The 27,424-nt window shown below is 36.5% G+C and overlaps 1 protein-coding gene across 5 annotated transcripts in view; it reads right to left on the bottom strand.

Moving 5' to 3' along the window:
• Nucleotides 1-27,424, bottom strand: part of CEP128 (centrosomal protein 128) — a 205,657-nt gene that overhangs the window by 145,341 nt on the left and 32,892 nt on the right. For all 5 annotated transcript variants that reach the window (XM_039351548.1, XM_039351544.1, XM_039351549.1 and 2 more), the window contains exons 12-14: nt 27,080-27,240; nt 6,995-7,345; nt 523-1,173 (exon numbers count right to left, since the gene is read on the bottom strand). In XM_039351548.1, coding sequence (XP_039207482.1) covers nt 523-1,173; nt 6,995-7,345; nt 27,080-27,240 — 1,163 coding nt within the window. The remainder of the gene's footprint in view (nt 1-522; nt 1,174-6,994; nt 7,346-27,079; nt 27,241-27,424) is intronic.

The raw sequence follows: 27,424 nt of genomic DNA, 5'->3' as shown, positions 1-27,424 counted from the left end.
ATTGGTTACTGTGTGCTACAGAATATTGAATTAGATGGGCCTTGCATAAAATTTTCAGATTATGATAACCATTCATCCAGTCTAGCCTATACAGCTCTTTCTTTAAAAAAAAAACAAGTTAGACAATAAGCTTCCTCCTTCTGTTATATTTTCAAGATGGACAGTGTTTAATATTTATTTGTTATGTATATGTAGGGGTGTGGGTCTATACATATGCTGTATATAGTATGCTAGGTGTGTGTCATGTATATGTTCACTTTGAGAGCGGGCAATTAAATTTCATTTTTGATGTGTACCGTTGTGCCCATAGTAAAAAAAAAATGACAATAAAGGTTATCTCATCTTACCTTATGTAAAAAAAATAATTTTAGTAAAGGTCAGAGTAAAATAATAGCCACATAAAATATTACGCAAAGTATCACACTACTTAGATAGCAATTCACTAAAATCTGATTTCATTAAATCCCATCTATACCACACTATACAATAATAATGACTATATGTTGATCATCTCAGAGATACCTTCAACATTCCAATATGATTAGTTGCCTCCTCTTTTTCTTGGTTAAATAGCTTCATCATCTCTTGGACACGTTGATCATGTTTGGTTTTCATCTTCTGCAATTCTGACTGAAGTTCTCCCAGCTCCTGTTTGTGGACATCTCTTTCCAGTTTCAGTTGCTTATTGATTGTAGTCATCTCCTCCTGAACAGACTCTGTTTGTTTCTGAAGTTCCATCACTGATTTCGCCATTTCTTTTTTGGATTTCTTCTCTTCTGCTATTTGATTGGCTAAGTCAGCCCGAACAGCACTCAAGTTTTTTATAACTTCTTGCATCTCTGACAATTTTGCTTGATCCTTTTCATGGATCATATTGATATTTGCAAGTTCTTCCTCTAAATGCTGTTTTTCAGTTCTTATCTGAGTCTGTATTAGGCTCTCCTTTTGCAGTTTCTTCTCAAGGTTATCCACAGTTTTCCTGACATCTCTGGTTTCTTGTTCAAGAGCCATCTGCAAGGATCTAGCTTCACTGAGTTTCATTTCTTTACAGTGCAACTCCTCTTCTTGTATGGCCCTTTTCTCAAGAACATCTGTCAGTTCCTTTTGAAAATTTTCCATCTGGTGCATAGTTGAAAGGAGCTGGCTCTTCAATTCATCCTTTTCTTTAAGAACCTACAGTTCAAATGAAATAAGGCAGAGGTGAGTGGTCTAAGAATCTGTTATAGGAAGAAAAGGCACAAAATACCACTATTCAAAATGAAAGGCAACTAATCAAAAAGAAGAGTGTCAATGCATTACTGCATAAACTTTCCTAATTGCACTAACAATCTGATTGGGTGATTGGTAATTATATACTTCTCTTTATATGATATGATCTGGAGTAAACTGATATATCACTCCTCCAACTAAACCTATAAACAAACTTCATAGGATTGCTACCTGCTTTTCATTATTAAATATAAGGTGACCAACCGTCCTCCTTTAGGGAGGACAGTCCTCCTTTTGTAAGTTTTATCCTCCCTCAAAAAGTGTCCTCCTACACGTCCTCCTTTTCGATATTTGAAGACTAATCTGCAGGGCTTTTTTTTCTCATAGAATGCTCAGAACGGCATTCCGGCACCTTTTTTTAATGGTTTTTTTTTTCAACTTTTGCATGAGCTGTGCTACTCCCGCTATTGGCTTTAGAAAGCCAATAGGAATTGCTGCTGAGCGCGCCAAAACACCCGGCTGGCAAACTTTGCACATGCAAGTTGTCTGTATTATTGTTGCAATGAATAAAATGTTTCTTTTATTTACAATATTTTTTTCTTCAATTTATTTGTGTCCTCCTTTTCATTGTAAAATAATTGGTCACCTTATTAAGTAGTCAAGCAATATTTTCATATTTGCATACATACATATATACAAAACCAGCATTTCCCAAATTCTGAATTGCCTATATATGTATTTGATTCAGAATAGAGTTTGAAGGTATACAGAAGGTTATAAGCTGATAGGAAAGCCAACTCCCCCCCCACCCCATTCTGTTCTGTTAATAGAAGGGTTAACTAGATTCTTCCCAATATTTCTTTTTTAAAAGTAAATATATATCTCCCTTTATAATAAGTTGTGGGATTCAGCCGGTTCACACCGTTTTAGTAGAACCAGTAGCTAATTTTGCGGCATTCAGAGAACCGGTTGGCTTCCAGAAGTACAGTCTAGGCCCTGGAGGCTTGGAGTAGGCCTCCCAGGCCTAGAATGGCCCACCAGAAGTGCATGGATGCCACTTTCGGAAGTCCATTCTAGGCCTCGGAGGCCCAGGCCTGCATCAGATAAGAGAACCGGTTGTTCAGGTATTTGAATTCCATCACTGCTTACAATCATTTGGTTTGCTGTTAAAACTAACCAAACATACAGGCCAGTGAGTTAAACTCAAATCCTGGTAACTGTACAGATGAAAACCTTTCAACTTCAATGTCTCCCTAGCAATAATTCGCAATTGTTCATTCAAGTAATATCCCTGATTCTGAATCCTTTCATTGCCTTCCCCCTTTTTTAACTTGCCTCAACTCTGCCAAGCACAGAAAGATTTTCAAGTTTCTCTCTAGTTCAAATATATGAATTTATGCTCGCTGCTCCTTAACTCTAAACAATAGGTTGCTTTTATTTTTTTCCATGATGGACTGATTAGTTCTTCTTGCAGTCCATAGTTTTCTGAGCAAGCTGTCTCCAAATCCATAATCCAATGACATCTATCTTTTTTCCTTTGTTCTTACTCAATATCCAGCTTTTACAACTTTACTGGAGAAAATGATTGATTTAACTATGCTGATCTTTGTTGTGATAGAAATAGCCTCTACTTCCAGATATTGTTTATCACTACCTTCCTCCCTAGAATTAATTTACTTTCCCAACAAACTATCTATCTTTATGCTTGATATTGTAAGGTTTTCCACTTAGCCTCACAATTGCCCCAGCATTACTCAGGAATTTAAAAGAGCCAAAAAAAGTCCTGAGCCGAGGTTTCAACAAAGATTACAACTTTATTTTGATCAAAATAGAGAGGGGCCGCCTTATTCCTCTTCATGGCTGGTAGAGAGATGAAGGCAACAACCAGAAAAGATGTCTTTCACCTTTTATACCTTTCCAGAACAAAAAGATTAGGTCTCGGTACCAGGCATAAGATGGCACAAAAAACCAATTCTTAGATGATGACTCATACACAGCAACCCAGGCTCCATCCATAACTCCTTTTCCCCCTCCCCTACTGTGCTCTTTTCAAATAAGCAATCACCTGTACCTAAAGCACAAAGCCCTTACTTTTCATATATATATGAAAAGAGAGAGAGCATCTGATCAAGCAATTAACTACAAAATAATGATTACAAAATAACAAAACAATTACATGATAACACTATAAGTATCAATATAAAATGGTTACTATATATAAAATAAATGCTAATGTCAAACTTAAACATACTAAAATCATAAGCACAATAAAATCCCTTCAATATGAAAAAAACTTATAAACTGTAAACTATAAACTATTTATAGTCTTCGCTTCTTCAATGTGAATTGTGAGTTCACCAAGTATGTTGTTTGAGTTTAACTTTGTCATTTTAATATTCAACATGAATCCAGACTTTTTTTACTTTCTGTTATTTATTTATCTATCACATACCATCCATCTCACTTTAGTGACTCTAGGCTGTTTATAATTTTTTTAAAAATCAAAGCATAAAATCAGCTTGGGGGTTCTCATAAGTTCCTAACTTTCTCTTCCTAATTAACTATTCATTTTCATTTGACAAGTTGGCATTATCTGCATTATTCCACGTGATTAGATACCTGCTATTATTTTCTTCCAATAGCCTATTCTTCCAATATTTAACTTAATTATATAATAGATTTAATAGTATGAGTTATGCAGATCCATTCATGTCTCTCTTCTTTTTCCTGAACCAGTCACTTCAAAGTTAATTCTTATAATACTTTCTTGCTCATTGTACAGGCTATTCAAAAGAGTAGTTAGATGCTCCGGCATGTTCATGAGTCTTAATATGTTCCAGATTCTGGCATTATCCACCCAATCAAAGCCGTTTCAGATTTGAATGGTTTGACATTTTTCACACCTGCCCATCCCTAACTACTTTTATCCCCTTTCTGGGTTATTCTTGATTTATCCATTCTCTTTTATCTTTACCAAAAAATATAATTCTACCACCAGCATTGATCTTAAAGAGAATGGAATTACTGAGCCCTCCCCACTATATTAAGTAATAATATAAAAATCATCAAAGACAAAAGACAAAATATACGTGTAAATTGATATATATTAAAAAGTAACAATATTTAAATGATGTTATCTCCTATCCTAAGTTGTCAAACTACTCCAAACAATCTGCATTAAACATTGCTATTTAAATTCAAATTATCCTCTTTTCTTGCTAAGCAGTTGCCTACTATTGGGCCATGCAGCAAAATCTTGGATCCTTAGAACCTTTCTATTAGCATTCTCTTCCTCCTCCAAAACGTCTTAACGATATTTCTTTTTATTCTGCCCTTTCAAAGATTTTAAGAATTCCTGACCTATTGTAAATTAAAGGGTTGATCTGCTTTTTTATCTTAGATGGCAAACTTTTAAATTCTGCTAAGTATAATTTGCGTTGACAGAATGTAAAGCAAATGAATAATTAATTATAAACCAAGGAAGAAAATCCATCAACTTGTCAATGCGGCGTATATCATATTGAATCCTTCTGAGGACCTAAAAAAAGCTTTTGAGAATTAAATCTGTGCTTCCTATGTTGGTTGATTATTTTGAAACTGACATCATAAGCTTAATTATTGCTTTCAGGTTGCTGATGGCAATCTGCCAAAACTGTCCTCTTTACATATTTTTACCTCTAGGTTAGAAGGACTAATTTATTATTTTCACACAAGTCATTTTTCTCCCGTATTTATTATCACATCAAATATACTTCATCTTTAAGTATTTAAAGGATTTTTTTTTCTGTTTCTAGATATTATTCAGGAACATTTAACTTCAATATCAATTGGTATTTCAAATGTTAATTTTTCAACTGATTACCAAAATTGAAAATTATACTGCATCACTGAGCTCTAAACTCATAACTGTTAGTTCCTTCCTTCTGGGCAAATACAGAATGAAACAAGACAAAGACTTCCCAAACAAGACAAAGACTTCCCAAACTTCTCACTGGAGTATCCTTTTAGAATCAACGGTGACCTATTTTCCTAACTGAATTGCTATTTCTAGAAAGAATGCAAATGAAAATCCATTGAGACTATCAACTAGTCAAACCTGCAAATAAACTTTTATCTACCAATTCAGAGTCATTCTGGCCATCAGGACAGTCTGATTCCCAATCTGACAAAACATATTTTGCACCTCCCAAAGCAAATCCATAAAGAGGATTGTGTGCTTCTTGGGGGTGTCTGGTTTTTATTATTGGAAACAAGAGACTTAGCTTTATAAAGCTCAGGAAGAAACCTGCTGGAAAAGATTTAAAAGAAATCCAAGTAGACATGTACAATCCCTATCTTTAACCAGCTACAGAGTAGAGAAAAACAAATTGTTTACATTTCTTTTGCATCCTTTATTTATTTATTAAGTAGAGCTTATGTGCCACTCCAAATTCCAAAGGTATAACATACTCTGTACCTTCATCAATATACTGCCTTCACAGATGTATTCTCCCTACAATTCTTGAAACCCAGGCCCTTTAAAATAGTTTCCAACTGAGATTTTGAGGGAGAGGGGGGGACTACACTTTTAGCCTTCCAAAAGACCATGAAGACCTGGCTCTTCCCCTAAGAATTTGTGTAGGAAAGGTGCTGTGTCAAGGAATCAACAGTATGTATAGTTCTGATGCCTTGGTGAGAAGGGTAAATGTGTTTTTATGTTGTAGTTTTTATTGGTTGCTATTATCTGCCTAGGATCACTGTGTAAGAAAGGCAGCCACATAAGTTCTTTAAATAAATGAAATCTCAGCCATTAATGTTGACTGAAAAGTCTCAAAGTTGTATTCCCAACAGAGATAAAGGACAACCTAACAGGAAAAGATGCCTTGTATCTTTGCCGCGTTAAACAGCAGGAGAATGAAGACAGTATCACGGACAGAATATAGTTATCCCTAAAACAAAGTGCTCAGAATGTGTTTTATTTTATTGGATGATCAAAACCAGACAGATTTCTAAAAATTATACTTGACAATCATCATGTTTTAAGCCTTCAATCCTAGAAATTATTTTTTAAAAATTCTTCAGTAAAGGTTTTAAAGAGATTCCAAATTTGATGAAGCAAGACAGGGGGGAATCAATTCTATACCATTACCTTTCTAATTTATAACATTTCTTATAGGAGAAATGTGAGAATAGCTGTGCTAATCAAAGACTGATCTAGTAAAGCATTAGGGAGAAAAACGTGAGTCTAATGAACAGAAGCCCACTGATATTAACTCAAGATAAATTAGTCGTGACTAATTGATTTTAATGATTTTAAGTAAGTATAATCTAAGATTTGGACTTCACCCAATTTCCATCTGTGATCAGTTTTAAATGTTAAAGAATTACCTTGTGTTTTGATTAAATTATACTTTTTATTTCAGTGTTTTCTACTGAAAGTCCTATCTCATCACTCCTCCTCTCTACTAGTGTAATGTGTTTTAGCAACAGTTCATAACTGTCACACAAATTAATTTCAATAGTTTTAAACCAGTCCTTTCCAAACTTTTTCCTTCATTACCCAAAGCCGCTTATCAGAAAATCGTTTTTACAGCTTATCCAAGAGTTCTTATTTAAGTGCCACTGTTTGATTGGGTAATGGGTTTGTGTGACATTACCTAAAGAAAAAACAGTTTTACTCAATTTTGGTAATTTATCCAGGTTTAGGAAACATGGTTTTTAAATTGTATTGGAAGAACTACAAATATTTTACATGATGCAAAATTATTGTTTGAAGGAAATGAAAATATATATATATATACCATACCAAATTGTTTTTCTCCATCAACTGGCTATGAAGTTCAGTTTGTTTTTCTTTTTCATGTTCCAGTTTTTTACACCTTAGCTTCCAGTATCGAATTGATTCCTGAGCTTTGAGTTTTAATTCTTCCTTTTTCTTCTCAGTCTCTAGCCTTAGTACTTCAGATTGTTTGAATTCAGCTAGGTATTTCTCTGCCTCCTTGATCGATTCTTCTAATTGCTGACCTAGCTCTGTAACCTGTAATTCAGCAGCTCTGCACTCATTTTCACAGATTTTATAGTTGTTCTGTATCTCTTTCAGTTGGCTCATCATCCTTTGCTGCTGGTTGTCCCTCTTTTCCAAGTCAGCTGTTAACACCTAAAAGCCAGCACAACATATTAAGGACTATGCTTACAGACAGGCACATATAAACTTAGATTTTACGTATAAAGAAAACAAATTTCTTTGAATACATGAAAAGCATCATAGCAATTATTCAGTTTCCTGCAATTATGCCTATTCATAGCATTATTATTTGTTCATTTACAATATTTATAGCCTGTCCCAAACCAAAAAGATTCTTGGCAAGGTACAGCAAGGTCAAAAACACAAGCAATTAAATTCATTACAATTATTTATAAGCAACCAAAAGCCTAATATGTGTCTCTTAGGTCCCACTAATTAAAGGCCAAAAAAATAAATAGTGTTTATTCTTTATTATTTGCAATGAACAAAATACTTTGCACTCACATACATTGACATACCTGGAATGTATCTCTAGAATGCATCTATTGTGCTACCAGGAAATGGCAAACAAAAATAATTTAACATTATATATACATCCAACTTAAAATGATACCTGCCAACAAATTCTTATAACTTGGCTATCCTCTAAGAATGTAAAAATAAAAATCCCATTCCAAAAAAGGGCAATTTGTAGCTGGACCATGTTCCAATATACAAAGTTCTACCTATACTAAATCATGGCTTTTCAACCAGTGGTACGGGTACCACCTGTGGTACATTGGCACCTGACCATCCTAGAAAAGTGGTAGCAGGGGGGGGGAATGAGCTGAACCGGTGGCAGCACTGCACAAGCCTGAGCAAGAGATGGCTGGAGCTGCAGGGCTGTCAGGGCTCAGTGGAAGCACCAGGATCAGCGCCAGGCTCCGGTTGGAGCTCGGCGCTGATCCTGGTGCTTCTGCTGAGCCCTGAAGAAGCATCAATCAGTTGGAATGTTGCAGCATCTCCAGGGTCTTGTGATTTACATTCAGATGCTTGGCAATTGATTCATATTTATGACGGTCACAGTGTCCCAGGGTCATGTGAAGTGCTGCTGCAACCACCCAACAAATGGGGGGAATAAAAACCAACCCCCCCACCCCCGCTGCCAATCCTCAACAGAAATGCTCACAATGAAAACCTCAGACAGGAGGAAGAGCACCAGGTGGGCAGGCAGGTGTCTTGCTCGGCTGTGGCTTGGGGGCACTTTTTTCAGTGCCATTGTAACTTTGAACAGTCACTAAGGGAACTGCTATAAGTCGAGGACTACCTGTATTTATCACTTTTTTCCTTTTTTTGGTCATCAAGTTTTTGTCACCTTGCTAGGCGACTGGTGGTACTCGGATGTTGCCATATCCTAAAAGTGGTACAATGGGTGAAAAGGTTGAAAAGCCCTGTACTAGATGATTTATTTACAAAAATTAGCTGGATCACTACAGACTGGGAATAAAACAGAAGTATTTTCCACTTCAAAAAGTATTCTTGAATATATACCAAAAAACCATCTGCATGTTGAGTAACACTGTATGTCTGTACAAGGTGTATGGAATCAACAAGATATGTTGGAATACTTTCTTGGGTTCACCTGACCCAGATATGAATGTAATTCCTAAAGCTCTAGGAAACTCTATATAGCAGCTATATTAAATATAATAATAGTAATAATAATATCATAATAGTAATAGTAACAAACCTACCATCTTATATGGAAGTTTCCAAAAAGAAAAGTCATAATATCCAATGGAAAAATGCCACAGTCCACATACAAAACTGATAAGTATTTACCCCGGAGATTGTTGGGTGTGAGCCCCTCCTATTGAAGTTGGGTTCACGGGTTCAGTTGGACTTGTTGCTGACGTACCTACCTCCCAGCTGCATTGCGACAGCCCTGCCTGCGCTGCTGGAGTCAGTAGCCGGGTTGGCAGTGGAGTTCCCCAGACTTATGGTACTGGGGGACTTTAACCTGCCATCACTCGGCGAACGCTCAGAGGTGGCGCAAGAGTTCATGGCTTCCATGGCAACCACGGACCTGACCCAGGTAATCCAGGATCCGACTCATAGGGGTTGTCATACGCTCAACCTTGTGTTTCTCTCGGGGCAGTGGAGACATGATCTGGAACTAAGGGGAATAGAGATCTCTCCCTTGCCATGGACAGATCATTTCCTATTGAGGCTGGACTTCAGAGCATCACTCCCCCACCGCAGGGAGGTGGAGCCGATTAGGTGGTTCCGCCCCAGGCGCCTAATGGACCCAGATCGGTTCCAGGAGGAGCTTGGGGAAATACCTGACTCCCTTGTCCATAACTCGTCCGGGTCCCTGGTTGCGGCCTGGAATGAGGCGGCGTCCGGGGCCCTGGATCGAATTGCACCTTTGCGACCTCTCTGTGGTAGTGGTCCCCGGAGGGCGCCTTGGTTTACTGAGGAGCTCCGGGAGATGAAGCGCCACAAGAAACGTCTAGAGCGACGTTGGAGGGCCAGTAACTCTGAATCTGACCGATCACTATTAAGAGCCTATCTTAGGACTTATTTAGTGGCGATAAGGGCGGCAAAGCGTGTTCACTTTTCCGCACTTATTGCGTCCGCAGAATCTCGCCCGGCCGCCTTATTTAGGGTGACCCGCTCCCTTCTTAAAGTGGAGGAGGCGGAGGAACCCTTGCAGGGGAGAGCTGAGGAGTTTGTTCAGTTTCTTTCGGACAAAATCGCTCAGATTCAGAGGGACCTGGTCTCCGACTGGGCAGTGCCAGCTGAGATGCCGGGGGCTGGTCTTAGTCATGTCATCTGGAGCGAGTTTGAGCCTGTGACCCTGATGAAATGGAGAAGGCCGTGAGGGCGATGAATGCCGCCACCTGTTTATTGGACCCGTGCTCCTCCTGGCTGGTTTCTGCCAGTAGGGAGGTGACACAAGGCTGGCTCCAGGCGATAATCAATGCCTCTTTGATGGAGGGGTCTTTCCCGCAACCTTTGAAGGAAGCGGTGGTGAGGCCCCTCCTCAAGAAGCCTTCCCTGGACCCAGCTGTTTTGAAGAACTTTCATCCTGTCTCCAACCTCCCCTTTGTGGGAAAGGTTGTAGAGAAGGTGGTGGCATCCCTATTCTTGCGATCTTTGGATGAAACGAATTATCTGGACCCTTTTCAATCTGGTTTCAGGCCCGGCTACAGCACTGAGACTGCTTTGGTCGCACTGACCGATGACCTCTGCCAAGCCCAGGATAGGGGTCATTCCTCTATCTTGGTGCTTCTTGACCTCTCAGCAGCTTTTGATACCATCGAGCATGGTATCCTTCTGCGTCGTCTCGGAGAGGTGGGGGTGGGCGGCACCGTATTGCGGTGGTTCTCCTCCTACCTCTCTGACAGGTTGCAGTCGGTGTTGGCGGGCAGACAGAGATCGACCCCTAGGCGCCTCGATTATGGGGTGCCTCAGGGCTCGGTCCTGTCCCCCCTCCTTTTTAACATCTACATGAAACCGCTGGGTGAGATCATCGACACGGGGTGAGGTATCATCAGTATGCGGATGATACCCAATTATATATCTCCACCCCGTGTCCTTTCAGTTAAGCAGTCGACGTGATGTGCCGGTGCCTGGAAGATGTGAGGGTCTGGAGGGGGTGAACAGGCTTAGACTCAACCCTGACAAGACCAAGTGGCTCTGGGTCTTGCCCCCCAAGGGTCATTCTGATGGTCCATCATTAGTCCTGGGGGGGGGGAATTTACCTCCCTCAGTGCAGGCACGCAACTTGGGTGTCCTCCTGGACTCACAGCTAAATTTGGAACAACATCTAACGGCTGTGGCCAGGGGGACCTTTGCCCAGGTTTGCCTGGTGCACCAGTTGCGGCCTTATTTGGACCAGGAGGCTCTACTCAAGGTTACTCATGCCCTTGTCACCTCAAGACTGGACTACTGTAATGCACTCTACATGGGGCTACCCTTGAAGAGCGTTCGGAGGCTGCAGTTGGTTCAGAATGCAGCCACGAGAGCGATTGTGGGTGCACCAAGCTACACCCACGTGTCACCTATCCTCCGCGAGCTGCACTGGCTTCCTGTGGGTCTCCGGATGCAATTCAAGGTGTTGGTTGTCACCTTTAAAGCCATTCGTGGCTTAGGACCAGGTTACTTACAGGACCGCATACTGCCGCATAGTTCCCAGAAACCGGTGAGGTCCCACAGATTGGGCCTCCTTCAGGTCCTGTCGGCCAGACAATGTCGGCTGGCAGGCCCTTGGGGAAGGGCCTTTTCTGTGGTGGCTCCAACGTGGTGGAATCAACTTCCCCCCGATATTCGAACTATTCCCACCTTGCCGGCCTTCAAGAAAGCTATTAAAACTCTCCTGTTCCAGCAGGCCTGGGGTTGATGTCCCCGGGGGGGGGGATTCGATTGGGACATGCTGTGTGAATGTATTCATTTTTAATTGTTATACTTGTTGTTTTAATTTTGTACACCGCCCTGAGTCCCTAGGGATTGGGCGGCATATAAATTTTACTAATAAATAAATAAATAAATAAATCATTCTTTGTTTCTTGATGACAGCTTAGAAATCTTCCATAGAGCCGTTTAAAATAACAATACGATAAGGAGACATCTCAAAGCTTGTCATCAAACAAGAGACCTAGAAAGATTTAATCTCAGCCATTAAATATCATTATTCTAAATAAATGATTTTGGACACTGTGATCATTATAACTGAAATTAAAGTAGACTTTGTAATTGAGCATTTCTCTACAATGCAAAAGACTTTCATACTCTAATACATGTACATGTTTTTAGAGCATCAAGCACACTAGAAAAAATTATTCATATACCTTTAAAGTGGTGTTTTATATGCTCAGTTAAATTCAATAACAAAGAAAGGTTTTTATTAATTAAATATAACCTGTAAGATCCATGGATTCAAATTCACTGACAGATGTGAAGAGATACTAAAAACCACTGAAATGGTTACATTTAATCTTCAATAATGTTATAAAATGTCTCACCTTTGTGCTAATTTTTTTCCCTTTCAACAGTTGTAATTGCTTCCCATCTGGTGATAATATTAAAAGTCTTAAATAATGGCATCTTCAACTTTTCTGAGTCATTAAAAATAACTATTTCTCCATAAAGCCTTGGGGAAAAGATTTTGTATATACAACTATAGTCTCTATGTAGTATTTAATAAAACAAGATTCAACGTTTTAGCAATGCACAGAAAATATTGTTAAATTAATTGGAAACCTTTATCTTGTTTGAAAAAGTGACCTCTACTGTATTTTATTAGCAGTTTACATTTTTCATAAACAAGGCAAACTTTTTTTAATTAAGATTATTTTCTTTAAAGCGCAAGGATACATAATTCTGTTATCTTCCAATGATACTAGAAGCAATGGATGGAAACTAATCAAAGAGAAAAGCAACCTAGAACTAAGGAGAAATTTTCTGACAGTTAAAACAATTACTCAGTGAAACAACCTGCTTCCAGAAGCTGTGAATGTTCCAACACTGGAAATTTAAAGAAGAGACTGGACAACCATTTGTCTGAAATGGTATAGGTTTCCTGCCTGAGCAGGGGCTTGGAGTAGAAGATGTCCAAGGTCCCTTCCAACATTATATTATTATGATTATTATTGTTGTTGTTGTTGTTGTTGTTGTTTGTTGTTAAATTTATGCACAATGTACCAGTCATACATTTTACCATTATCCACCAACCTATCTGGTAAGAAAACAAAACAAAACAAAAGGAATCTTATACCAAATCAGCCATCTCCCTGGTCAACAAGGTACACAACAGACAATACTTGCCAAATTGCAACTTTATGGCTATTCGTGATGGGCTATGAATGCTCAGTAGCTTATCTCAAACAGCAGCTCATTGATTTAGAGCTGCAATTAGACTTTCTAGCTCTACCCAGAAGCACCTTCTTGAACCTCTTTTTACATCTTCCCCAATCAGCTAGATATCTCAGACACATAACGATCCTCAACATCAGAAGGGTCTTTTCCTTAGTCAGATTCAATGCCCTCCTAACAGCCGTTATTGAAGGGAGATACCAAAAAATCCCCTTTGAACAGAAATTGTGTCCATGCCACGGAGGAATAATTGAATTCATGGAACAATTCTTTATTGCCCTTTCCATGCAGGTGCTCAACAGGAATTATTGTTTACTAAATATCCTGGTCATTCCAATCTGTTTTAACCCAAGAGGTGACTATCGCATCAATCTGATTTTATTTCCTTCACCACAGCCAAGGACTCTTCTATAATCTGCAAAGTATGCCACAGTATTAGAATAGAATAGAGCTGGAAGGGACCTTGGAGATCTTCTAGTCTAGCTCCCTGCTCAAGCAGGAAAACCTATACCATTTCAGGTAAGTAACTGTCTAGTCTCTTCTTAAAAAAAAAACTCCAGTGATGGAGCGCCCATGATTTCTGAAGGCAAGCTGTTCCACTGATTAATTGTCCTCACTGTTAGGAAGTTTCTCCTTAATTCCAGGTTGCTTCTCTCTTTGGTCAGTTTCCAACCATTGCTTCTTGTCCTGCCCTCTGGTGCTTTGGAGAATAATTTTCCCCCCTCTTCTTTGTGGCAACTCCTCAAATACTGGACTACTGTTATCATGTCACCCCTATTAACACAAACCCTTTTTAGATATTTTAAAATAATTATATTTTTCCTTTTATCTTCATTAATTATGACTTTTATGTTTTATTTGGTCTATGACCAACTAAGGATTTGATTGATTGACTGACTCAATGTATGTATGTTTGTATGTATGTATGTTGAGGGATATTCTGTCTTTCATTTAGCAAATAATGTTCTGCCCTCCATTTTTTCCCCTGTAACAGCTATTGTATGAAATAGGTTGGACTGAGAGGTACCCAATGTACTTCAAACATCAAGAATGAACTAGAATATGGATCTTATCTCTCCTATTCCAACAGCTTAACAACTACATGTTTTAATACTATAGTCTTGTTCTATTCCATATTGTTTTGAGATGTTGAGTGCATACTAAAGAAGAAAAGAAACAAACAAATTTTCCTATAACGTTCTCTCCGTACAAGCCACTGACTGCCCAGAAAAAGTTATACCTCAGGACTGGGAACAACCCTATTCAACAGAAAGTTTTCCCTGGGAAACCTACAACTTTTTTCTCTTTAGCTATAATGCAGTGACTATTTTGAAAAGAAAGATATGAAAAATGAACATGAGGATGAGGAGCTCTACCTACCTCCTCCTTTTTGAGATGGATACTTGTTTCAGTGCAATTTTTAAAAAGTATTTTTTGCTGGCTTTGAAGCTATTATGGAACAGAAGTTAAATACTTAAACAAAAGACAATGGTATCTGTATTAGTTATTAGGAGTATTCCACAATCCATATTAGAACAATATCTTTATCACACTAACTTATATTTACTAAACATTTACATCAAGAACTCGTACATTTCTATACTTAATTCTACTATGTCCATACCCAACACATTGTTTTTTATTCTTATAGACATTTTTAATATAGCATCCTGTGTATATTACATATTTCACTAGCTGATGCCATACAAGAAACAGTATGTTGGATTGGAAGGAAGTTTTAGATTAGACAACTTTGGGTGCATAAAATATTGTGAGCTTTGCCTGCACAAGTGACGTATTGACCCAAATCTGCCAATGTAACTGGTACTATCTTTAATATTATCAGGGAATACTGATAATATATGTGCCACAGATATGACAAAGGGTGGCAACCAGTTTTCTTCTTTTCAATATTAGTAAAAAAGTTATGTCATTAATCAAAGCAATGAAAGGCATCAAAGATCAATCTGTCAGTCCAACCAGAAACAACTATGGCATACACTAATTTTAAAAAGAGGTAAACTATGTGACTTTTTAAGATCATCAGATAGCTTTATATTTCTAGTATTAAAAGATTAATTTATGTGGATGGCCTTGTAAACTGTAAGATGTCACACCACGGCTAATACCTTGCAGATACCTTTTCAATGTTCTCAGTCCTAAGCAGATGCTATAAATTCTGTGACATTAGAATACAACTGCTATGCTTCAGCTTTTCTATCAGCTAATCCATATTTTTTGAAGGGCATTTTTTTCTTTTTTCTCCAACCAGATGAATGTTTCCTTTCCAGCAATCACTTAGGCAAGAGTGTTACATCCATCTTGCAGACATGCCCAAACCACCAAAGTCATGATTGTCAGATCTTATTCTCAGCTGTGGCTTGGCTGGGTAGAAGTTATGGAAAGGCATTAGATTCTGATGGATTTTGAAAAAGATTTTGAAGTCCCATCTCTTTAAGTCTTTTGCAAGGCATTAAAGACTTGGCTATTTCACTAGGCCTTTGGATCAGACAGGGAGATAAACTCTGTTACTGCTGATGGGGAATGAGATCGTTGTTTATTTTTGGGTGCCAGGCAATTATGCTTGGTGGATTTGTGTAGTTTAATCTTGTAAGACGCCTCAAACTACTTATGTGAGGTGGATGGTTATATAAATCAAATAAATAAATGGCTGTGATTGCTCAGTTATGCATCAGTACAAAAAGCAGGACAATGGCAAAACAAGAGAAATGAAGAGCAAATAATGCTATATGGACTGAAGGTGTTCAAATTGCTTAGACTGAAGATGTTCAGACTACCATCTATTTGAACGGTTTGATGGTTTTAGAATGAGGCTATAATTTCCTAGCAATCCTCAAAGCAGTCATTGCTACAATCTGAATCTTTCATAAAATCAGACAGAGCCTAGTTGACTTATTTTAGAGCTGTCTACGCAGATAAGCTGCCTCACTACCACCAATCTGTTTCTTGTAATTTCTTTCACAATAAAGAAATCTAGAAAAACCTTCAGCTTTTGCAACAACAACATAAACTATTGTGCTTTCAAATTTTAAAAATTATAAACAAATTTCAGTATTGCTCAGTGACTACATACCGAAAATGCAGCAATCTAAAACTAAACATAAAAATCTTGTTTTGAAGCAAATCTACAGACATTAAGACTTTATTTTTAACATGCAGAACATTAAGCATAGTGTGCAAACACAGAATTATATAATATAGGATCACAGACAGAATTCCCAGGAATCTAAGAAAAATCAAAGCATTTTGTGAAGCAATATCCAATGTATCCAATTTATAAAATGGAAGTTAAATCTGAAACAAATCAACTAATTGCAACCATCCCTAATTCTTTTGCACAGCCATTATTTTCCATTTCATTGCAATTACAAAGAGAAAGAAATTCAGGACAAACTTAAGAATATGACAGAATATGTCAGGAAATTTACAAAATAAAATGATGCATAGATGTGTCCTTACTTCAACATAATAGCAATTGTTATGTCAGAAACCAAGAATAGATGGTAAACTCACTCTTAAATAATGGATTAAAAAAATCACAAACTGTAATGCCTTCTTTGACAAAGTGACTAAATTAGTGAAATACTGTAAATATAGTCTACTTGGACTTTAGGCATTTGAGAAAGTAGACCACAGTCTACTTCTTGGCAAGATAGACAGTATCACCATCAGATGGATTCACATGTAGTCTTCAATGGAAGTACATTATATGGAGGAAAGTATGTAGTGAACTACCTCAAGTCTAGCCTAATGAAAAGAAATATTAAGGGTGACATGACAGCTATCTTCCAATAGTTGAGGGACTGTCACAAAGAAGAGGGGGTCAACTTATTCTCCAAAACACCTGAGGGCAGGACAAAAAGCAATGGGTGGAAGCATATTTAAGAAATGTCCAATCTGGAACTAAGGAGAAATTTCATAACACTACAAACAATTAATCAATGGAACCGCTTATCTCCAGGAGTTGTGAGAGATCCATCACTGGAGGTCTTCAAGAAAAAATAGAGCACCCATTTGTCCAGGTTGCAATAAGATCTTCTGTTTTGTGCAGGGGGTTGGAATAGAAGATCTCCAAGGTCCCTTCCAGCCCTATGATTCTATGATTCTGAGACAAATAACCTATTACACTAGACTTCTGATTAACCTCTCAAATATTTATTGCACATATATTATGCTCTTGATTTTTTTTTGTATACATGTTTAGTTTAAACAAATTTAATCTAGTTTCTAACTGCTAATTATTGACTTTAAAGTTTTAACACTATCCTCAAAGTGATTATTCATTTATAGCAAATTTATCCCATCTTTTTAAACAGATGATAGATAAGTTACCTTATAAATGGAAATGTATTTTAATCTCCTTGATCAAAAGACTGACTAGTTTTCTGTCTAATTGTCCCTTTTTGCAACTTGCTATTGACTGCCAATAGGTTTAATTTTAATTTTGACTCATAAAGCCCTTATATGGCTGGAACTAGAACCAACAGAATGAGCCTGTCTCTCTTTAGATTAGCCCCTTTAGTGATAGCCTTCTGAAAACTAGTGAAAAGAGAGGTTTTCTGAGGGGTCTTTGGAGGGAGAATAGAGAAGACTACCCTATTGCTAGTTTCAGTATATTGTTTAATTTGGTTTGTTATTGATGTTGTTGGGGGTTTGAATGAGTTGTTACCATGACTGCTTCGATGTTTACAATATGTAATCTATCCTTATAAGCTGCCAGGAGTCTGAAGGCTCCACATGACATGTAACCAGACTTGTATAATCACAAAACTATGCCTGTTATTTGAGCTAAAGATGCATACAAAATAACAAGTCCGTCCATTTGTAAACCCATGAAGCATCTTTATCCCAAATCTTGTGAGTTTTCTTCTTCCAAGATATTTCCATCAACTGTAATTTCATATTTCTCATTCTTGCAACAGATGAGATTGAATGGTTACCTCCAGTGGGTTTGCTTGTACCAACTGCCATGTAATCTCTTTAATCCATAGTCCCACTTCTAGACTCAGAGAAATGTATTTCTTCAGGGAGAAATGTATTTAGTCCACACTTCTAAGTGACCTATTATGGAACATATTTCCATATAAATAGGGGATCAGGATTTCAAAACAATCCTTTGAATTGTACACTGACTTTTCTTCTGCAACTCTCAGATCAAAATATGGATCTGTATCTTTGAGAAGGAGTAGTGAATCTGCAAACTTCTCAATCTTGCTGAACTATGATTCTCAGAATGCCTCCAATAGATTATATCAGTTTAGTTAAAGGGAAAGGTTTCCCCTGTCCAGTCGTGTCCAACTCTAAGGGGTGGTGCTCATCTCCGTTTCTTAGCCAAGGGAGCTAGCGTTGTCTGAAGATATTTCCATGGTCATGTGGCCAGCATAACTAAACACCAAAAGCGCACAGAACACTGTTACCTTCCCAATAGGTACCAAAGAGGTACCTATTTATCTACTTACATTTGCATGCTTTTGAACTGCTAGATGGGCAGGAGCTGGGGCAAGTAACGGATCCGGCTAACAACTCAGCATTTTTAACTGCTGAGCTATTGTGCTTTTATTATAGTTTACTTATGGTTGGTTTATTGTTGGTATTCTGTTCTTCCAGTCAGTTGTGTTCACTTTTATAGATATTGTGTTTTTATTTGTAAGCTAGACAAAATTGCTAAGGGAAGTCTCCAAGTTTGATTAATAAATAAATATATGTTTATAGGAAATAGTAATCCAGTAATACCTAATGAGCCACAAGTTCCCCATTATGCAGGAAGGAAAATCGTATATTAAAATACGTCATGAATTTCATGTAGGCTGTTGCAGAAATTGGATGGAACAGAATTAGGACCAAATATGTATGAAAATGTTAATAGGCAGTAGTTATAGAATATACTAATTTATAATGGGAATTTACCTGTAGTTTTAATCAAATTTAATCAAATTAAATAAACAAAGTCCATATGGTACCAAACCCTACCAGATACAACATGTTACTTAATTTCATTAAGAAAAGTTGCTTATCATACCTAAAGTTAATAATTAATACAACCTTCCATTCGATTGCATTGACCTCGGGTAACCAAAGGACCAAACATTCATATGTTGAAGCAAATCATACTTTGAGCACTTTTCCAATATAGAAAGTCCTAATAAGGTTTTGGTTTTGCTGAGGGTTTTTTTTAATCAGCACTTTAAATGTAAGAATAACTGTGGAAATCAGAATCTGTTTTTCTGAAAATTAAAGAGTATTTTTGTAAAGTTTAACTAGGAAAACATACACATATGTGTATCATATGCACCATCCAAACCACCAACAAAAATGCAAAAAAATAAATATAGCAATATACCCTATTTTGAACATTAACGAAGGAACATAAATGGTAGTAAAAAAACTTTTAAACTTCTGTCTGCAAGGTTTTAACCATAGGTCTGCAACTAGGCAGATATATACCCTCATAATGACTGAAAACATGTGCAAAGCATGATTGTCATGTCTGGGCATTGTCCATGCAGGTTTCCAGTGGCAGGTTTCTACATATGTGCAAAGCTTTTCCAAAGATATTTCTCTGGGCCAGTGCTAGGTGTGCCCTGCAAAAGGAGGGTGATTATGGGTCTAGACAGGTCTTGATTAATTCATCTAGGTATGACGAAGGCATGCTATACAAGAGCAAACAATCTATCAACTTAGTATAAAGGGCTGAAAAGAACCATAGAGGCTGATTTATTTGATATAAAATTGGGCTTCCAAAGCAAAGGGCCGGAGGTAGAAAAGCCTCTGCATTACTGAGCCATTCAGCCTATTTGAGGTTGATGCTCAGGATGGTATTGTACAGGTAGTCCTCGACATATAACAATTTGTTTAGTAACCGATCAGTTACAATGGCACTGAAAAAAGTATGACCGTTTTTCACTCTTATGACCATCATGTGATCTTCTTTTGCAAACTTCCAACAAGCAAAGTCAATGAGAAAGCCAGATCCATTCAATAACTGTGTTACTAACTTAACAACTGCAGTGATTCCCAACAACTTGTGGCAGGAAAGGTGACCATTTCAGAAAATACCATTTTACGAAGAAAGTCATTTAAAACGTAAAAAACTTAACAATTGTCTCACTTAGCAACAGAAATTTTGGGCTCATTGGGGTCATAAGTTGAGGACTAAAGAATCTGAAATACAGTGAATTTTGTTAATATCAGTGGTGATAGGTTTATAAAGATTATTAAGTGCAAATAGAATTTGCATATTTCCACAGCAAGGAAAATAAAGCAGAAATGGTCAAATTGATTGTTTTATTCAAAGAGGAGAATATGTTTATGTTTTTTATTTGTATATCACTTTTGGATTTTATGCTTGTGATAAAAATGAAACTTTGACTTTGGTTTTGCTGATTAGATACATTTGTTGTTATAGAAATGGCTAGTTACACACTAATGGATAAAAGTAAAAAGTTGAGGCTGGAATGTTGTTATCTTGTACTGTGCTAAAAAGAGTTGGAAGTCAACACTTTTTTTCTTTCTTTCCTTGTACCTCATATTTTATTTTCCCCTCCCTTTTTCCTTCCCTTAATTTCCTATTTTTATTTTTCTTTGGATTTTATATATTGATAAAACAATAAAAGTCATTAAATCTAAGTCAAGGACTATCAGTACTGCCTTGTTCCTTCTGGTTTGGCAATACAGCAACTGGTAAAATGAAAGATTACAAAAAAAAAAAAGAAACATACTTCGTGTTAGTTCGCATCACCTTAATTTTATTTTGTGTTATTTTAAAAAATGATAAGGTCTCAGTTGTTAGCATGGCACAGATTCTGAAAATCTATAGCATAAAAATCATTCAGTATTGTCTGATGGGTTGCCTATGTGAGCAAAAAAAAAAAAAACAAATTAATAGCTACGGAACTCATTAAAAAATGCTATAGAATTTTTCAAGTCTTTTCAGATCCAAGTGCAGGACACTTTTCTTGAACTGGCAACCTTCATAGGTTGCAATGAGAAAGACACTAATTTACTTTCAGTAATGGCAAATATTGGAGTTGAACTGCCATTATTATGAAAGGGCTGGTATTTCAAATTTTTAATACCAACCCTACTATAAAATATATACATGTGGGGGAAAATATGTTGCTGTTTTGCTAACCCCGTATAACTGTGTCAGCATGTAAAACAAAGACAATTTAATGACTTTTAACAAAAGTATTATCCAAATCAGTTGTCCCGAGTCTGACTGGTTTGTAAAAGTGCTAAGAATTTAGAACTAATGCAATTAGTTTTTGATATCAAAATGAGGTGATAGGCATAAAGTCAGAAGCATATATGACTATTTCAGCATAAGGTTTTATAACTTTTATTAATTATCCAACTGTTTATACCGTTTTCCCAGCTAAGACCTTTTCAAGAATAGATTTAGTTAATGTAAATGGATTTTATGACTTTAGAGGCAAAATAATATTTATGAACTGTCTATTCTTTCCTTTAGCAGAATGAAGCATCAGACTTGCAATGTCTGAAAGTCTATAAAGTTAATCAAATTCACAGAAATAAATAATGTAGAATTTCAAGCATTTCTGCATCCGTATTCTATCAGATAGGACTACTGTGAAACGTGATGCTTACTACTGAGACTATGGCCACCAATCAAATGGACAATGAGATGAATACCATTCTTTAAAGAACATACATGAAAACAAGATCGAAGTCTACAATATATGCTGCAGAGGTTCCTGACCAGATAAACTGAAACTTATTAAACCACCCTCTCCCAGGAGGCTCAACCATTTTGTACCCCCTGAGAAGCTCTGAAAAACATAACCCTGAGTTGCTGGTTGCTGAAGAGTAACTCCAATGATATAAAATTATTTGCAAAATATTTATGCTTCTCTTTGATGTCAGAAGTTACCAGGGGCTTTATTTTTTTAAAAGCATACAGAGCATTTCTAAAACAAAGACAAACTGAAATTTGGCTTCTGTTCAGACATGCCTGGACACATATCCAGCACCCCCTTTATTAAGTGAATCTTTGTACATGCCTCCTTCTGCATAGGCAAATTAATCAAAATGTGTTGGGATATATAACCAATTTCTTCTTGCAAAGCATGCTTAGCACAGGTCCAGAGAAATACTTCTGGATATGCTTTGCAGATGTGCAGAATCCTATCATTGCACAGAAACATACAAAGACACATAATAACCTTTCTTTGCACAAAGCTGCAATCATTGTGAGGGTACATCTCTGTGCAGTTGTAGACTTTGCATTTAGGTGTTTAACAGTTTTATACCAGCTTTTATTATCTATTTAATGTATTTAATATAATTATTATAGCATTTTTAAACTGAAACATGTTCAAAACTAGGGTTTGCTTCAAAATACAGTTTTTCAGCATGGTCTTTTCTGATGGGATTAGGCACTATATCATATACAGTTGAGTTTGTAATCAGATGACATCTGCGCTTTGTGGGTTTCAATTATTTACTTTGATGATATATATCACTTATTAAAACTACTGCTAAGCTCCCAGCATATGTTAGTATACAGTGTAATTACTAACAGCTAATTTATTCACTCATACTATAAACTAACTGTTGATAGGGCCCATATACTGTACGTGGTAGGTCAGCAAGACAGTCAAGGATTTTTTGATGAAGCACAATTAAGAAAGGTTACCATCTCTATTTTATTTAAAAATAGAAATGTTGTTAATTCACTCTTAATGTTGTTTTGGATTATATAAAAGCCAGCTCTGAACACTTTCAGATGATGAAAAAGAAACAGATTAAATCAGTAACAACCATTGATGAGGGAATACTTGGAATCCAGATGAATACAAATGACTCATGAAGGTTAATGAGGTTCAACATGAGTTTAAAAGAATAGAATGAATATATTTGGTATGTACAGAACATTCTCCAATTTGTCCAGATAACTTTTCAAAGGTACATTAGTGCAAGCTAAATTAACTTTTTTTATTGTCAATTATAAAATATCTCTTTCTTCCCCAATTAACTATCACATATCCTTAGTCCCATTCAAGAAAAGTTCACTCAATAAAGTAGTCAAAAGTGACTACCTCATCAGAAATATCAGTCTTTGCTTTTTATAAAGAAAAATAAAGACTTTAACCAAAACATACAATTTTTCTACAGGGCTTTAAGAAAGTTTGCATCCAATCTAGCCTGTGCATGCATCTTGATTTTACTACATCTTTTCTTCCAGGAATTTGCCCCATTTATATTTCAGCGTATAGATGGCTAAGATGAATTAAGTCTGCCCATTTCTATTATAATTCAGAATTGCATAAACTACAAAACTGCAAATGAAATGGGCTTAACATTCCTACCTAATTAAAAAGTTTGTAACAAGATCAGCCTAATTCCCATTGGAGGTTTTGTACAAACTGCAAATAAACAATCAATGATGGCTGCTTTTGCCTAGAGCAAGCTGAGAGATCCAGTCTACAGAATCCAATCAGCTTGATTACTTTGAGTATTGTATAAAATAAACTGATCAAGCCATTCTGAGGCAGATCCTAAACTTTCCCAATCATCCATAGAGCAAGTTTGTTCATCTTGCTCATCAACTCCATCTGGAAAAAGCAAAGAACAATATTACATTTGCATAGGGAAACAGATTTGATGGGATGCTGTTTTATTGTTGCAGTTTTCAAATTTGCAGTCTTTTATGGCTTAATGTTGCATCAAGAGTGAAATTATCCTCAAAGGATAATAGCAGGAAGCAAAATGTGAATTGCCTAATGGGTACAAGGAACTGGGTCTATGAATTAAAATTTACAAAAGGCTACCTGCTATGAATATTTTTATCATCAAATCGTAAAGTCAAATTTCCAGAAATTCTTTAGGGTTGCAAATGTAAAAAATGATCAGTGCCCAAATTATATTCCTAAAAGTAAAATTTGTTTTCCTCTCATAAAGTACAGTGATATCTTGGTACTCAATTGTTTTGAAACTCATGGAATTTGGTACTCAACACATTTTGACACGAACATTTAGCCCCAATATTCGTTTACTTGGTACTCAACACACAAGCTAGAACTTGTCATGTTGGCTGCATTGTGGCTCACCACATTATTCCTTATGTTTGGTGCTCATCACATCTCTCAAGACCAATTAACAATGATACCTAGATACCACTATAGCTTGACACTCTTGTTAAATACAAATGTCACTAGGATGCAATAGAAAGTGAGACAAGTTGTTTCAGATAGTTGTTGTAGCTTCAAATTTCTTGTTAAGTCTTCAAATGTTTGAGAGAAAATAAACATTTCATCATATTCAATTCTATTCCTTTAGTGGGAAGCAAGATTTTAAGATATGTTGTATCTTAACTGCTTTCCTACATGCTTATTTATTTCACAGTTGTCTTTATTAGAATTGTATTCAATAAAATTTACTATTAAATTTGTCTTCTGAAGAATTTATAGCTACTGATACAATTGTGATTATAAGAGTATTTTATTTTATTTTAATTCTGCCTTTATTATTTTTATATATACCTTAAGGCAGCAAAATACCTAATATTCCTTCCTCCTTCTGTTATTCCCCACAACAGCAACCATGCAAAGTGAGTTGGGTTGAGAGAGAGTGACTGGTCTAAAATCATCCACCAAGTGTTTGTGCCTAAGATGGGACTCCCAGTTTCCTGGTTCCTAGTCTGGTGCCTTAACCATTACACCAAATTGGTATCAAGGAAATGAGATATTATCTTCATATTCTATTTCCTCTTCAAATGTGTTCAACTTAAATCCCTCATGAAATAATAGCTATGATCAAATATGTGCTTAAAATTATAATCAAATTTAATAATTTTATAAGTATGGCATGAATATTATATGAGATTTATACTAATTGACAATCATAGTAAGAAATCAAAACAGCAATCATCTCAATTTATCTTTTATTTCAGTCATGCTTTCTAAAATAATGTATTCTCTATGTCAGGGCTGGGCAATTAATTTTCCCAAGGGGCCATATGAGAAACTAGGACTATGTGTAGAGGGCTGCCATTCCCCCTGCTGCCTCTCCACCACTGCTGCCCCTCCCACCACAGGCCAAACAAGGGCAGTCAAAGAACCAGATATGGTCTGTGGGCCATGTAAAGCTCATGTCAACTGAATAAAGATATAAATCTATTTTGGAATTTGAAACATTCTTTTCAAATACATGAATGGCCAAAGAGTTACCCATGCAAGGACAATTGCTAGAAGTAATGCTTTACAAAAAAACTAATACAATTTAAATAGTTTTGTTTTCTAGAACAAAACTGACAAGACTACATACAATGCAAAAAGAATAATCCATTCAATGGTGGCAGACTGCTATAACATTTTATTGTTTAATGCAAATTTAGTGCCAAACAATAATATGCACTTATAATTTAATATTGATTCAACTATCTACCAGTCTATTGTCAAATTCTGCACTTAGGTTAACATCCATACTGTGGCTGGGAATTCAAAGCCATTTGCAGACCCTGAAATCTTTTCTGAAACCATACTGGCCTCTCTCAGTGAGCAACAAAGAGTTACCTTATGAAGTAACAATTCCCTATTTTTCTATTTTCCGACAAAGCAGCTTATAAATATTCCAATTGGCCTTATGGTCATAAAATAATTATAAAACATTTTTTATAATCTGACTGTATCCATTTGCCTGAAATTATGATGTCCACAGTCCACTGCTCTTCTCCCAATTTTTAAAATATTGTGGCACTAACCTCTGGTTTACCCAAATGATGCTAGCCAACATTATCTCACTGATCACCATGTTATACCAAATATTTAAATTAGGCAACCTAATGATCACCATGTTATACCAAGTATTTAAATTAGGCAACCTTCTCTTTCAAATCTCAAGAAAGGGACACAGACTGGGCAAAAAAGAGGGAGTCAGTAAGAAAATCTTATAATTGATTTTCGTTGGTCAATTCCATTGTAACAGATGATGTTGTCACTCTCAGCTGATTCTCCCAGTTAGTTTTAGTTAATCTTGCTCAGATTCAAAAGAAATTGCTCACAGTTGCCAGGAAAAGAAAGTTAATTTTCTGCACATGTGGCTTGACAAACAGAAAACTGTTGTGTCACTATGTATTTTCTACAGAATTGTGTTGGGCATTTTTTTATTTTGACATTAGGTCACTGCTACTCAGAGGCTTGACCAATACTGGGTCAAAACTATATCTGTCATAGATATCAACTAGCTAAACATATATCTTAAACTGTATTGATTAGATAATTGAAGAATTATGTCTTTCTGGTTAATTGTTTGGTAATTCCAGAAATTATACCCAACAAGAGATAAGTTATACTTGGAGCTACTGGAAATATTTAAATTGAAAATAAAATTTCCATTAAGTCATGTTCAAATAGTGACTACTTGGACACATCCATCTTTTTTCCATGATCACTTTTTTAAAAAACAATAATATAGAACTGGTTTCCCACTGTCTTTTTCCATGATTGCTTTTTTAATCTTCTAGCCTAGTCTATAACCCCAAGTAGCCTCCCATTCAAGTACCAACTAGATCTGACCTTACTCTGCTTCTTCAGGATCAGGTTGATGCTGTGTCAGCTGTATTTTTCACAAATAAAAGCCTTCATATTTGGTATTGATGGGAACCACTGCTTTCAATACAGGTGGAAAAGACAGTTTTGCATAAGAACTATGCACTATGCTACTCAAGACTGTAACAAGACTACAAATCAGGACCTGTATGAATGAATGTTGCTCAATATTACTACTTATACTACCGTCCAAATTCCCTAGAGATATCAAAATAAATAACATGGAAAAGAAAAAAAGACAATATACTGGTTTCATCTACAGAATTTTTTTTCTGTTTCTTTCTTTACAAGGGAAGCAAAGGTACATTTGAACTTCATCAGCAGCTCTCACCTGACAATGTTTGTGAGGCAAACTTTAGCACATATACCTCCCATTTGCAAAGTAAAAGCCCCTAAAGTTATAATGTAAGAAAAAGTTTACCTCCATTTGCATCACAAGCTGCAATTTCTCTTTGTCTTTGCATTCAACGCATCGCTGCAACTCTTCTATCTCTGACATTACAGCACTGTGGTTTAATTGTGCTCTTAATTCCCAGATCTGTTTCTCCATCTCTTGCTTCTCTGGATCAGACTTCTGAACAACTGGAACACATGATACAATTTACCCAAACCAAAAGGGAAAACAAGGCTCCTTCTAAGCAGAATTTTTCTATGGAGCAATATAGTTAATGGAACATTCAAACATATGTTTCAACATATGCATGTCTATATTCCATCAACTTGATTTCCTTTTAGTTCCATGCTATTGCCTCCTTTGAATGACATG

The sequence above is a fragment of the Crotalus tigris genome, unplaced genomic scaffold (assembly GCF_016545835.1).
Source record: "Crotalus tigris isolate CLP2741 ecotype Arizona unplaced genomic scaffold, ASM1654583v1 scf7180000018371.15429387391:27106975, whole genome shotgun sequence".
NCBI lineage: Eukaryota > Metazoa > Chordata > Lepidosauria > Squamata > Viperidae > Crotalus > Crotalus tigris.
Note: the sequence above shows the minus strand (reverse complement) of the source record. Positions and strands in the feature narration are given on the sequence as shown.